The following is a 15,906-nucleotide window of genomic DNA, read 5'->3' as shown; positions in this document are numbered from 1 at the left end:
GTGAGTTTGGTTTTACGCCGCTTTTAGCAATATTCCAGTAATATCACGACTGGGGACACCAGAAATGGGCTTCACACATTTTACCCACGTGAGGAATCGAACCCGGGTCTTCGGCGTGACGAGCGAACACTTTAACCACAAGGCTACCCCACCACCCTGCAATCAAGATATGTGTAAAATATATATATACTTTCGGGCAAAGACTACGCATGAAACAAACAAGGAATGGCTACTGGTGATGTATTTGATACGGATGTCAAGATGTGTTACAGACTTTAAGTTTGTAGAGTTGTGGCAACTCTTTTCGGCCGAGTAACGCTTTGATAACGTTTTAAAGTTTTTGGTATGTACTTTCTTCTTGATATACACGCGAGTTTTGTTCTCCTGTATAAAGCTTTATTATGGTGAATCTATGGTGCCAACGCATGAGCGAGTTCATTTCAAAACTTTCGTCATATCCCGGTAAGGAAAAGATGGTAAGTGTCGTAAATGTAACTGTCATTGTAAAATTATCGAAGGAGGTGGATGTCAGGTGTTACCTGTTACGAAATGACAGTACAGTACAGAACAGTTACAGAATCAACTGCATGTGTTCAAAGTACAGTGGGACGATGGGGTAGCCTTGTGGTTAAAGCGTTCGCTCGTCACGCCGAAGACCCGGGTTCGATTCCCCACTTGGGTACAATGTGTGAAGCCCATTTCTGGTGCCCCCCGCCGTGATATTGCTGGAATATTGCTAAAAGCGGCGTAAAGCCATGCTCGCTCACTCACTCAAAGTACAGTACACCGTGCCCAATAGCGGTATTGTTGAGAAGAACGTGTTGTTCACTGAATTATGTCAACGGTGAATCTGTCCCTTCCCTGTCGTCTGCCCCTGTACTGTTGGTGTCTGATTCCAGAGGACGTGGGCGGTCGGTACTACCGAGACTTCATCAAGGAAATCAACCTGATGAAGAGGATCGGCTACCACGCCAACGTCGTCAGTATGCTGGGTTGCTGCACGCTCCGTCAGCCCATCTGCCTCGTGGTGGAACATATGGCGAATGGCGACCTCCTTCACTACCTGAAGAAGATCCGACACAGCCTTCGGGTGGTAGGTGTCCGTGTTTGTTTGTTGTCTAACATCGCAGTCAGCATTATTCCAGCTATAAGACGGAGGTTTGTTCTTATTCAAGGCTGGAACATACAATCTAGTGATCGATATCATGAGCAACAATCGACACCGTCAGGAAGAAATGACAATCAACCAAGTGAGTGAGTGAGTGAGTGAGTGGGTGGGTGAGTGTAGAGTGGTTGGGTTTGAGTGAGTGAGTGAGTGAGTGAGTGCGTGAGTGTGGTTTGCGGTTTTAGCAATATTCGTACAATATCAGGAGGAGGAAACCAGAATTGGTCTTCGCACATAGTAACCATGTGGGGAATGGAACCCTGGTCTTCGGCGTGATGAGCGAACGCTTTAACCATTAGGCTGTCTAACCGCCTACCAATCTGATCCATTTGGTCGCCTCTTCCGACCAGCATACGTTTCTGAGAACAATATTCTTAGGCGGAGACTCTACGCTTGCGTGGAAGGATGTTCAGCTATGTTCACAAGTTGAGGTGCTCGTTTTGAAACATAATATACATATGTATACTCTTGTATTCCTCCATATGAGATTACAAGAACATCAGGAAAATACGATTAAATTAGATCATGGATAGGTTGTTACTCGCGTGATTTAAGTGAGTGAGTGTGAGTGAGTGAGTTTAGTTTTACGCCACACTCAGCAATATTTAAGCTATATGGCAGCGGTCTGTAAATAATCGAGTCTGGACCAGACAATCCAGTGATCAACAGCATGAGCATCGACCTGCGCAATTGGGAACCGATGACATCTGTCAACCAAGCCAGCGAGCCTGACCAACCGATCCCGTTAGTCGCCTCTTACGACAAGCATGGGTTACTGAAGGTTCATTCTAACCCGGACCTTCACGGGTCCGCGTGATTTAAGAGTCATTAGAGTGGCAGAGGCTGTAGAGCCCCTCGATCAGCACAGACTGGTACAGCTGGAGGTCCTCTTCCTGCAGGCAGGACAGGACGCAGGATACTAAGGATATCACTCATTGATATCATGTATGAAGGTTGTAGTCACCATGGGACTATCTTCTCTGTCTGAAAGTTTTAAAACTTACCGTACTGAAAATTGAAGACACGTTGACATGTAGGCATATACACAACAGATACAGCTTTTTGAGAAAGGGATGGGGGGTGCGGGTGAGGGTGGGGTGTGTGCACAGTTCATTTTCATCCGTTTTCACGAGTGACAATCGTTATTTAATAAACTTTCAGGACAAAGTCGGGGCGCACTATGCACAACTACACAGTTGTTTCAAAAATAAAATGTTAGTCCTCTACTGATTTGTGCTCAATGAAACATCGTACCAAGATCCTTGCGATTAGGAAACGTTTGCTAAAATTATCAAAGGGACCACAACTCTTGTCAGCATATATTGCCTTATACGGGGATTTTACAGCCGCGTTTGTTTCCTGATATGTTTGACTGTTATTAAATGCCGCACTCAGCAATTTTCCAGCTATATTGCGGCGGTCTGTAAGTAATCAAGTTTAGACCACACAATCCAGTGATCAACAACATGAGCACCGATCTACGCATTTGTGATAAGATGAAAAACCAAGTGTAAACCAAGTGAGCAGCCTGACCACCCGATCACGTTAGTTGCCTCTTACGACAAGCATGAGTTGCTGAATAGAAGACAAATTCTAGCCCGGATCTTCACGGGTAGATACATCTGACAGAACGGACAGCAGTGGGGAACAATATATACCAGGTGTATTATTTTTTGTGAGAAAACTATATCATTCAGGTGTACCTCTGTATGGTTTGTTTGTTGTTTAACGCCCCACTCAGCAGCATTTAAACCTCAGTATGGAAAATTAGATTCCACAACACAGTGCCTTTGTTGCAATAATTGTCAACTTGTCAAGACTGTTTGCGTGTTTTTGTTCAGCAAGAAGAAGAGACGGGCCACTATGAGAACAGAGAGGTGGAACACATCACCCCTCTGGACCTGCTGTCATTCGCCAGGCAGATTGCACGAGGAATGGTGCGTACATACTACATAGAACGTATTCCTTTTTAAAAAAGTTTCTTTGGAGGTTTATGCTCTTAATGAATTTCAAATTACCAGCAAGGGACAAGAACATGGTTGTATCGTACGATATCAAGATTTGAACCAGACCCTTAAGATATATTAGTGTTAATAACTGTGTTAATAATGACCCAAGCTCCATTACAGTGCATGCCACTTTGTTATCCCACCATAGACGTCAAGGAGTGAGGTATCACTGTGAGGAGCTTGGTCACCAGATTGACAAGTGCTGTACTGAATCATGGGTTTTGCACTTGGTTGTGTTTTTTAAATGGCCCATTGCAATCATAACTTGTTTCAAATTCGTGTTATTCTTATCATCCATTGGTCAATGTTTAGTATGGTTGAAGACCATTAGAGTGTTTAGTATTTAGAAGACCTGAGTTTGATTCCTGCCTGAGTGTAACACCCATTCTTATAATGCCCCAGTGATATTGTACATGCTCTTTGATATATCCAACTGATGGTTTTAAGATATGTTCGGCTATACTTTAGCCACTTTAGAGGCTTACGGAAATCAGGTTTGGACACCAAACCAGTCAGGATGTAATGAGCACAATCTTATTAAACTACATGCAGCCTAATCATCAAGCCTGACCAGTAAAATCCATTATAGTCACCTCTTACAACAAGCATTGATAGAATCAGCTCTATCCTTTAATCCTCATAAGAGGCTCTCAAATACTTCCATCAGTATGCTGTCTCTCACTGGCATACTATCTCAGCCTTAATCTCTTGGATCAACTTAATAATATTTTGTTTAATCATTTGTACTGTTTAATCTGGATTTGTATACAATGATCTGAAAATATTTCCATTCCAAATTTTTCAAGTGCTTATACCAAACAGTTGCAGGTTGACATGATCTGACATGACGACTAATCCTCTAGCAGTTCCAGATTAGCGAGCATTTGTATCTGATAGCACTTTTCTGTTTCTTCTGTGATCCAAACAAAACCTTTCTAAAATAATTTTTGACTAGTTTGATCAAACCCTGGTATCTATCATGGTTGTTAAGTTTAAGAGAGGATGTATTTGGTTGGTTTGTTGTTTAACACCGCACTCAGCAATATTCCAGCTTCATGGCGGCGGTCTGTAAATAATCGAAACTGGACCAGACAATCCAGTGATCAACAGCATGAGCATCAGTCTACACAATTGGGATATGATGGCGTGTGTCAACCAAGCCAGCAAGCCTGACCACCTGATCCTGTTAGTCGCCTCTTACGACAAGCATGGGTTACTGAAGATCAATATTCTAACCCGGATCTTCACAGGTTGAGATTTGGATGTAACCCACTTTAAACGGTACCACAGGTATATCCAGGTGTGCCAGAATGATCTGGAGGCAAGCCTGAAGTGATGCCGGTCTCCGACATTTACCATTTTGGAGAAAGCAAGACATGGTGCCTATAAACCCAGAAACATGAGTTGTGTGAGGGTAAATTGGGATTCAAACTCACAAAGATAGGTTTCTGGTGTTTCCAAGGGATGCAACTCCATATGACAAACTGAGATGCCATAGAGCACTGGGTTTCCTGTGACCCCCATTCAAAGAAAGAAGATTATTCTTGAATATTTGTAGATACAGCAATGACTTCCCTCTTTTTTCATGTTTTAGGAGTTCTTGTCAGGGAAATCATTTGTTCACCGAGACCTGGCAGCGCGGAACATATTAGTTGATGACAACAAGGTCTTGAAGATTGGTGACTTTGGCCTGACACGCTTCATCTATGATGACAAAATCTACGTCAACCGTCATGGTGGAAAACTCCCTGTCAAGTGGATGTCTGTGGAGGCCATCTTTGATCTGACCTTCTCAACAGCCAGCGATGTGTAAGTATGTTGGAGTACTGTTCTGGCACATTTGTGGTGCTGTTGGTCTGTAGTGTTCTGGCACATTTGTGGCGCTATTGGTCTGTAGTGCTCTGGCACATTTGTGGTGCTGTTGGTCTGTAGTGTTCTGGCACATTTGTGGCGCTATTGGTCTGTAGTGCTCTGGCACATTTGTGGTGCTGTTGGTCTGTAGTGTTCTGGCACATTTGTGGTGCTGTTGGTCTGTAGTGTTCTGGCACATTTGTGGTGCTGTTGGTCTGTAGTGTTCTGGCACATTTATGGTGTTGTTGGTCTGTAGTGTTCTGGCACATTTGTCCTCTTGTCTGTGAGGGGCGGTGATGTATCCTAGTGGTTAAGGCGTAGGCTTGTCACGCTGAAGACCCGTGTTCAATTCCCGACAAGGGCACAATGTGTGAAGCCCATTTCTGGTGTTCCCTGACGTGATATTGCTGGAATATTGCCAAAAGCGGAGTAAAAACTAAATTCACACACTAACTATTGTCTGTGTAATGTTCTGGCACATTTATCCTATTGTCTGTCAGTACAAGCAGATCCATTATCAGTTTCCATGCTCACACTATTAACCACTTGTTTATCTGGGCAATTCCATTTTGGGAATTTATGGCAGTGTAAAGAAGAGAAAGATGTGCAAACTGTGTAAATGCCAATGGTGCCAACAAAATATATTTTATGATAAAAGAAAAAAAAACAGACCATAAAAATATGAAATCAGTGACATCATTCAACATAAAAATACAAAACAAGCCCTTCCCATCTGTTACATGACAGTCAGGCATCAGTAGTGTTTAGTGGGTTTGGTCTAATTTTCATTTGATTTATGGAAAGATTTATGCGAAAAGGAATAGCTTGATTATCCAATCAAATTCCATGGATTCTGTTGCAATATAACTGTTACTGCATAAATAAGCATTCACTAACTTACTTTAGTTTCTGAGTATACATACATTCAATAATGAAACTGCAAGACTGATTTCAGTTACAAATAGTTAGTATCATATCGGGGTGGAATATTGTGAGTGGGGTTTGAACAAACAAACAAACAAACAAACAAAGGGACAGTGTACCATGGCATGTGTCTAGGTTAGGCCCCCTAAAAACTATATGTCCGTTTCCTATTACATGCTTTTAAAAATAGGGTAGGTGGGTCGGTTTTATCTTCTTTTTTTTACTTTTTTTGTTGTAGTAGCACCAGGTGGGCACCTGAGAATGTCTTCAAGGATACCATATCATGCTGTTACAATGCCTTGTGATGAAACATTGAAAGATTTCTATATCAAATCATTATTTATGTTATTTATTTGCAGGTTTTGTCAGTGAGAGCCCATTATGTCAATTCACTGCAATCCATTTTTGCCCTACGTACACTGTAAAACATGAAAATAGCATACTCGATTTGGATGAAAAGGATGAGTTGAAATGCACTCCAGAATTTGACTTGGTTAAAAAAATTTGGTGTGAGAGAGAGAGTAGTAGGATAGTAGGATAGGTCGGGTTACGGAAACGGACATATTTTGTTTGGGGCCTTAGGTGTAGAACATGGATGCAACAGAGATATTGTCAGTTTGTCTATGTGTTAACTTTAACATAGACTGATCTACATCCTTGAATTTGAGTTACCAGAGAAACAATGGGTTTTTTAAGAACTCAACGGATGGTGGGGTAGCCTAGTGGTGGTTAGAACCAGGTTCGATTCCCCACATCACCCGTGAAGCCCAGGTTCTGATTCCCCTGCCAAACACAGCTAAAAGCAGTGTAAAACACACTCACTCACTCACTTTATATAGATACAATAGAAGCAGTAATGCAATTAGATGATGTTTGATGAAATCTGTTTTAATGGTAAATGGATTACTTTGAACTTTGTTGTTGTTGATAGAAAAGGCACTTTGACTGCTTTGTCAAGCTATGAAACACTTGTTAAACTCTCAAAGTTTTGTTTCATTGCATACACATTGCTGTTGGGGTTCTCTATCCACCGGTAGCAATTTTTATTTGTTTGCATTTAATGTTTTTTGGGGGTACTGGCCTAATTTGTCCTTGATTTTTGCTGGTTATCTCAGTTGGAATGTAGATTACCCTGTTTACCAGAAATATCGTAACCTTGCTGGACTCAGGTCACTTGAATTCAATCAAACAAACACACATATTAGCAAGTGGACTGGCCATGCCAATATTCGACATGTTGCTCAAAATTTAATGAGAGAAAAACAATGTGTGTTCTCATAAATAAACTTTACATCAATCTCATTAGAAATAGAAAGTTAAAAGTAAAGAATTAACATTGTGGTGTGAATTATTTTGTTTACTTTTTCAATTTTCAATAGGTCAACTAAGTCTAAAAGCTTTCATGATGTTGTTCAACTTTCATTGCCATCATCAGGTCATATAAGACAAAACTAATTAAACACTATATCAAGATATTATGTGACATGTTTCATTTGTATCAGGTGATTGAGCATTTAATTACAGAGAAATTTATTTAAAACCCATAGCATTAGCTGGAAGTTTTAAATGTTAAATAATTCAAATTATCTTTAACAGCTGAAAATTTGAAGGCAAATGTTAAGTAACATGTGAAGAGGGTAGGGTATTATTCGACTACTATCATCTCATGCTGTTGCCTGAAATCGTATGGAATATCAGTTTTTATATTTTAAAGACAAGGCTACTTGCATTTATTTCATGATAAATTTTGCACCATGATTGCATTGATCTAGTTAGATTTACTGTATCCCCAGATCAAGATTCAGTTGAACCACAATTTTCAGAGTGATTGTAAAATACAGGGTTTTACGCAACGCACAAATCTGTGTTCAGTACGCACAAATGTAGTGAATTCACTGCGTCCACAGGGGCACACAATATTATTTGTACCCACAAAACGTCTGTGACTTTACAAAGTGTTTGGTTGTTTCTTTCAGAGCAGTTACTTGCATCATTCCACCCATCAGTCCACATGATCAATGATTCATTCCAGGCTCTAAAGAAACTATAAAAACATACAGTTCTCTCCACCGTTACTTCACTTGACCCTCATATTGCCTGCAAGCACCCTTAAACTGATGATTAGGGGTCCCTGGACCCCCATGTCTGTGAGTCGAGGTAAAACCCGGAACATATATTATTCCATTGTCATTAAGGAAACAAAGTCACCTTGACTGAAAGCAAATGTCTAAAAGATTGAAAGAAATGCCAAAATTAATTTTGAGTTTGAAGTCATGCATAGTTCAGCATAAATGACAGGAGCCACCGAAATAGTTGATTTTGGACAGCTCTTCTGCACAACATACACTTTATCATGATTTAGAGCATGATATATTATGCAAGACAGTTGCATGCTTGCATGTTTGTCTTTCCCTTGTTCTCAGATATCTGTGTTCATGTATCAAGATGACAAACATGATTGGCAAATAGAACACAATTTATTATTAAACTGTGCTCAGCATTTTCTTATGCATTTTAATTAATATATGTTTTAAATATATTAGCACACTATTTACACTGCTAAAACACTGGTACAATTTTTGTCATTTTTACTGCTCAAAAATAATTTAAAAACTAGATCTACTAACATTACATGGATATTTGAGTTGATAAAAATATAATGAAAATAGTATGTTAACTTCTGAAAATAAGCAGACGACATGATTCAATAAATATAGTTATATAATAAATATTATTTGTTTTTTAACATTATTATATTTATTTATATTATATTTTAATAGTAGGTATTTACTCATATTGTTATGCTATTTTCCATTTCATGTTTAGGTTTGTCAAAGTCATAATAGTTCCTACAAAGTTAAACTTATATACATAATTAATAATATGGAAATAGAAAATAATTGATTTCCTTACTTAGAATCGATAAACAGTTTTTTAACATTATCTAGATTTGATCTTTAGAAAAACAGACCTTGTTTAAATCCATGTCAAAGATAACCTTATTGCTTCGTGGTTGTCTCCCTTCCTCCACATGCCCTGAGATCTTATCCAGCAAAGCAATGTGGCTCTACTAAATTGTTCTCCCCCCCCTATCATCTTATCTTAGAGAATTCAGTCAGACATGAATTTCATTAACCTGGATATAAATGCAGACTATTTTGCAGCCAACATTTATTTTCGCATGGCATGACATTCCTAAACAATTTACAATGTAGCATGGTGTTGTAATCAATGTGTAGGGGCATCTCGTTTGTTGAAGAGGGACTCGGAAGCCGTTATATGCTCCATGATGTCTAGGACGGAGACAGACCTCTCATCCATGGTAGCCACAATGTCTGAGCTAGCTAGCCAGGCCTTCATTACTCTGTCCCAACCCTCTCTCCCACTTTATACATTTACTATACCTTAGGAGATAGTACATGTCTTTCTCAGCTTGGACTACACAGGATATCAGATCATGGTATGGTAGATTTTCTCATTGTACTGTGTCAGATTTGTAGTTACTAGTTTGAAATTAGTACTATTTGTTTGCTGGAATTTTTCTCCCTAAACATTTGTTATTTCCCTTCTCTTTAAATGCCAGTTTTCTCCTCTCCCGACCTGGATGTCTCGAGTTGTTCTCACAGAGAATGCACCAGTTTGCCATCCTGCTGAAACACTGTTTCATTCTGTGAACAACTACTACATCTTTGCTTAGGTTGTTAAAATCAAGGAATAAGAATTTAGAGCAAGATACTTTTAGAAGCAAATGCAACAAATACTCTTTTCTAAAATTTCTAAAACTAGATAATTCTTTATTGGATTTTTTCTTCTAAATTTGTTTTAGATTTGGAGTCATAATAATGTTACTTTTTATTTCTAATGATGATGTATGTTCCTGTACCTTAAGTATTCTGAGAACTGATTATAAAACTCGGGATATTTATGGGATATAAACATCCTTATAAATTAATTTGGTCTAAAAATATTCAATTAGCCATGTTATCTAATGAGAGATAATATTTTATGTTGTAGAATATACAAGACATGTTTTCCCTTCTTAAATTCCAAGGATAGATAGGAAGTTGGCGATTACCCTAATTACTTATTTTTGATTATTCATTTGAATATTTTAAGCCTGGGAGACCTTGATCTTTAGACTGGATGTTTATGTTTTTTCGTGTTAAAAAACTGTTCTAAGTAGAACTGTCTTTCTTTGCTATCTTAGCATGATATGCCATATCTTACATTCGGTATGCATTTCTAATTTTATCATTTCTAATTTTAACATTTCATTTAGTGGAACTAGTTATCTTATTGTGTGTTTTGATGACATCTATTTAGCAAAATATTCTGTTGAAAAATTGTAATATTTTGCTATGTTAAATATGAATGTTTTCAAGTATTTACCATTGGTAGACCTTACTGCGTTAATTGTCTTGTCGTGTTCGTCATTTATCATGTTGAGGTATTTTCAGCTTATTATTGCATTATAATCAGTGGAACATAAACCACTTTGTTAAGTCTAGAATGAAATGGATAATTATGTCAAAATTAAATCCAATTTTAGAATTTGCACATCTCGAAAGAATTTAAACATTGTTGAGAGAGTTGTGTTGACATCTTGTGCCAACCATGTCATTGAAAATAATTATATATATATTGCAATCTAGTGTCGTTCTTTCACTTGCCTATTTTTAATGAAAAACAACTGGTTATAATTCATTTAAAAACTTCATAAACATTCTTTACAAAACAGCTTTGCCTCAGTAACCACATTCTACATAGTTGTTGTCTGTCTACATTGGCTGGATTGCTGACTTGTCTTCAGAGCGTATGAAATATCTTGTTTTCAGTGACAGCTTTTTGTGAACAGTTTATGTTTTTCTGAATGACTTTGACATTTTTCTAGTGTTCATTTTATTATGCATGCCTTCTCGTTTACTTTGATGGGTAAGTGTATTGGTGTTTAGTTGAAATACTCAAGTGTATAAGATGACATATCACCTGCCTCCCTGCCATCTTTTAAGCGCATACTTAATTGTGTGGATTGTTGCGATATACAAGTTGCCTTATTATTATTATTATTATTATTATAAGAATGCTGTTGCATTTGCATGAACACCTGGTGTCATCACTGATTTTTAGTGAACCTGAATTTTTTTATTCTAGTTTGCCTTTATATACCCACAGATATCTGTTGGCAGCTGGTTGAGACTGGTTGTTTCCTTTTTATGTTTATATCTCTTTAGTTCTCTCATTTTGCCAAAACAATGCTGGTGTGAAGTTAAATATTAACTCACTCACTCTCATTTTGTGACACCAGGTGTCATTCATAATTATTGACTCAATTCATATGTGTATGAACTTGTATTGTTTCTTATTATGTTGAGTATATTTTGAAATGGACTGAGATACGATTCTATATGTATTGCATTTGACTTTATATTGCATTGCTATTTGAATACCCTCATCTCGTATTGTTGTAATTTATTGATAATACTGTATTTCATTATTTAACTGACTGCATTATTAGTAAACTGCCTTGGTATTTTGTTGACTCCATTTTGTGAGGACGCTTAACATTTTCATGTGTCAGATATATGAGTGTGAAGACCTCCAGGGTTTTCATGTGAAGATATATAATCACAACACATTTTGTATTGGTTGAGCTATTGGTAAGGTCATCATTTCTACATGGGGGAACTATTTCTTCTGATAGAGCCACCATTGACTGCAATTTTGGCCCTAACGATGCTCCTGAAAGTTAAAAGGGAAAAATATTACCTAAACCTATTTTTGATTAGTGCTCCTAACATTGGAAATAAAACAAAGTAGTTTGAAACTAAATAATCATTTTCAAAGTAGAGAATATATTTTAATTGATCATTACACTAGACAAGTTTCGTGAGAGCGAAACGCCCTCATTATATGCACTCAGCGACCGACCACCGGACAGCAATGATTAAACGCACAAATATGGTAGTTTGAAAACTGAACTAAAATCGAACATTTTCGAAATAAAAATTGACAGGATGTAAATATTTACTGAACATTTAAATGTTAGACACAAGTTTGTGTTTGTTACATGATTAAAAAAGAGTGACTGTTTGAATTTTTTAAAACAAATTATTGAAGTTTTTAGCTTAGTGCTTTGACCCAGGACAACTTCAATGAAAGCATTACTTACCTGCTGTAATTGCTTCAAAAGTAGGAAATTAATATGATGTCTTATTTTAAACTAAATAACCTCTTAAAAATTTGCTTTCAAAACATACCAAAGCAGTATGCTCATGTCTGATATAACGGAAAGTGCACATTCAGGGTCCGTGTTTTAATTAATGATGAATTCATTCTCGTCTCTCATGGTTCAAGTTTTCCGGAAATCATTTTGTTTCTGTATTGCTTTATCATTATTGGCTGCAATTTATCTGTAACGACTACTTAGCTCACTCCTCAAAAGATCCATCCTGTGATTTGAACAATTTTTCAGTTTAATTCATCATATCTGTCTTTGAAATGTATCACTTTGAAAAGTTTCTCTGGCATTTACGTGCCTTGTTGGAAGCAGATAGGGACAAACTGCGATATGGTGGAACTCTTCAGCCTCCATTCTTCAGTCCATTACAATTAGATGAAATTGCTTCCTGTGTAGTCACATGACAAGCAGACGTGACAGAGGCTGATCGGGGAACTGATAGGATGTAATTTAAATCTTCAAAAATCCTTTATTGATTTGTTTTTGATATATTTATGTAATTTCCATAACAATGGCAGCTCTCTTATCGTTTTCTGACTGGCATTTCAAAGAAAATGTGTATAATTATCTTTATAATGTTATATTTATAGGCTTATCTTTGAAAATGATTTTCTATCATATTGTCTAGTTTGGGTTTAATAAAAAAGTAATAGACATATTCTTGGAAGATCTTTGGTGGATTGTCTTGAGCTGATATGAAAATGTTCTTTGGAAGGCCAAAGTATATATTGCTTATCTCCTGGATTGAAGTTTAGATAAATTTCCTGATATATCCGTTTCTTTGAATGAGAAAATATCTGTAAAGTAGAAATATCAATTAGTTGTTAGTTTCACCAAATATACAATGAATTGATTTCTGCTGCAGCTGAGACAGTTGAAACAGTAATGAGCTGGTTTGTCTACAGCTTCAGACTTCAGATTCAGAATGGTCGGTACACTTTGCTGAAATGTTACATCCTGTTTTGATAAGGAAATAAACTTTGCACATCATATTAAGGTACCAACTACATTTTCGGACATAGAGTTAGTGTCGACATTATCACCTGTTTCAGGTCTTACAAAAAGATTATGTTTCAGTGCTGTCTGCATTGTCGGCAGTTTGAAATAATATAGATTTCAGATCGTTTAATCACATCTTAAATTATAGATTTGGTTATTTGAATAATTACATCACTATTAGAAACATGTTTCTATGTACTAATGATGAAATATGTGCATGATTATGTTGATATTAGTTGAACACCTGGTGTCATCTCTATATTTATGCAATAATCATTATCACTATTTGCTTTTATGCAATGAATAATGACACTCCTATGAACTTATCGAATCTGTCAGATTGATGGGACTGGCGTTGATGTTTTGATAAAAAGAAGATAATGAATTAAAATTTTAAATTGGCATTGTTAGAAAATTTGGTTACTTTGTTTTTCTCATTAAAAATTTGAGCATGTATCTCATTGATTACATACACAGATCTTATTAGCTTTATTTTGGTCAGTTTTTATTTTAGATATACACTTCAGGAAATATTATAGGTTTTGTACTCTCTTCCTTCTCTGATGCAATAATCTGACCTTTTAACAAAGCTTACTCTCTGTGTCTTGTGTAAAGATCTCCTACAGGATCATTTCTATAATCATAAGAAATCTCAACCGAGAATTAGACTTCATTGTACAGGTCTCTTTCTTAATACAGGTCTAACAGACACATTAAATTTCGAAGATCATTGTTCTTAATAAAGGTCTATCACACACATTTAATTACGTAGATAGACACAATACTTCTTAATAGAGGCCTAAAAGACACATTAAATTTCGAAGATCATTGTTCTTAATAAAGGTCTAACAGACACATTTAATTACATGGAACATAGTTCTTAATAGAGGTCCATCAGTCACAATTAATTACATAGACCTTAGACCAATAACTTAATCAGGCTGAAACTGACCATACGTGATCTAAGAGGAAAATCAGTTTGAAGAAATTTGACAGAAAATGCCTATGAATCATAACATGAAAATGAAGAAATATATTGTTAATAGTCTGGTACTACTACAACTACTACTATCAAGAAAAAATGAAGTTAGATTTACTGCTATTAATGATAATTTTAATAGTGAAGTTTCAAATTCCATATAAAGTATGTTTTTTCTAATTTGATATTTTTTAGATTTGTGCATCAAACTGTTTGTCAAATAAAATTGTACTGGCATGCAGTTACGTCCAAGAACTGTCTGGATTGTATCCTTGCTTGTGGCACTAATAGATGGCCATTTGTTTCAGCAAAATATCATGTCTTGAGTTGTAACATTCACAAATTGTAGCTCAAAATCAATGCAAATAATTTTCATAATACTAATAATAGCAATAATGTGTACCTGGCAAACTTCACAGAGAACAAAAGGAATGGTTACTGTATTTATTTGTGTACATTGCTGTAAGCAATGAATTTTATGATTTGTAACAGAATAATGTTTTGTATCAGCTAAGCCCTATGTCAACGGCTCTAATATCAAATAATTTAATGATTGATTGAAACTAATACACACACCTTCATTATGTTATAAGGATATATATCCTCTAATTTTATGAACACATTAACCTTTATTATGCTGTACTCATATTTATTTTACAAAACGTGTGAAGTTGATTAGTAAACAAGTATGAACTTATGCAAATACTGTACCAGATACATTCAATGTCAAAGGTATATATACCGCTACTTACTTTATATAAAACACCTCTGTTATACATACTTGGATTAAAATAATTAACCTGAAATTAGGTAATGCAGATTTTGTCAGTCCAGTGATATGTAGTAATATACCTGTACATTCATCTTGCAGCATAATACAGTATTTAGCCCTCAGAATATTGAGTGTTAATTTTAACAATTAAGTAACTAAATGTGATATATAATTAAATAATGATTTGTTTCTTGTGAAATATAATATAGCAACATAAATTTGTCAATTTATAAATGTTTCTAAACTCTTGCTAGGTCAGCATGTTATGTTTGGGCAAAGGGTATTAATTTCAAGACTGGGTTGAGGAATTTACAAGTCTATGGCTTGATATTAATATTAAAATCACTGAATATTTATATTTCACCTGAGGATTTTGCAAGGCTAATGTAATGTTATCATGTATTAAGTTACAAATTGCTGTTACATGTAGATTTCCTCACTTTCAGAATTCCAGTGTTATTTTATTGATGATTATTATTTTGTATGGGAGAGATAGTTGTATAGACTTTATATTTGTGCAGCTGTTGATCAATCTCATTTCATTTTTGGGTAAAACAACACTGTTTAAACTAAAACTTTGTTTTTAGAAACATATCCACTGCAACTTGCATATGTTTTGTGACTAGTTACATTAGTCATTCATTTACTGAATGAGAAATATTACTTAAGATAATGATTACTGCCTCTGATTTTGAAAGAGATATTTAATAATGATTAGAATGATCATTTATCATGTTGGAAACACATGATATTTAACAATTAATTTAGTTATAACTAGCATGTTCAAGATGAAGGAGCACACTAGTTCAAATCAGCCATTTTAAAATCCGATTGGACCCGGCATTTTAACTCTTTTTAACAGTTAATGGAATTAAAATGAAGCAGTATAAGATATTAAGTGAAAATGATCAACAATACTTACTAGTTTTTCAAATTTATTAATTCATTTACTTCCACAGATAATGATAT

General features: G+C 36.0%; 1 protein-coding gene across 2 annotated transcripts in view; it reads left to right on the top strand.

Annotated features, from left to right (window-relative positions):
* The window catches only part of LOC124283699, a 107,958-nt gene that overhangs the window by 26,803 nt on the left and 65,249 nt on the right, over positions 1–15,906 (top strand). For both annotated transcript variants that reach the window (XM_046719709.1, XM_046719708.1), the window contains exons 20-22: positions 900–1,093; positions 3,007–3,102; positions 4,769–4,983. In XM_046719709.1, coding sequence (XP_046575665.1) covers positions 900–1,093; positions 3,007–3,102; positions 4,769–4,983 — 505 coding nt within the window. The remainder of the gene's footprint in view (positions 1–899; positions 1,094–3,006; positions 3,103–4,768; positions 4,984–15,906) is intronic.

Source organism: Haliotis rubra, unplaced genomic scaffold (assembly GCF_003918875.1).
Source record: "Haliotis rubra isolate DU_JTF1 unplaced genomic scaffold, ASM391887v1 Scf32, whole genome shotgun sequence".
Taxonomy (NCBI): domain Eukaryota; kingdom Metazoa; phylum Mollusca; class Gastropoda; order Lepetellida; family Haliotidae; genus Haliotis; species Haliotis rubra.
This window is presented reverse-complemented; position numbering and strand designations above follow the sequence as displayed.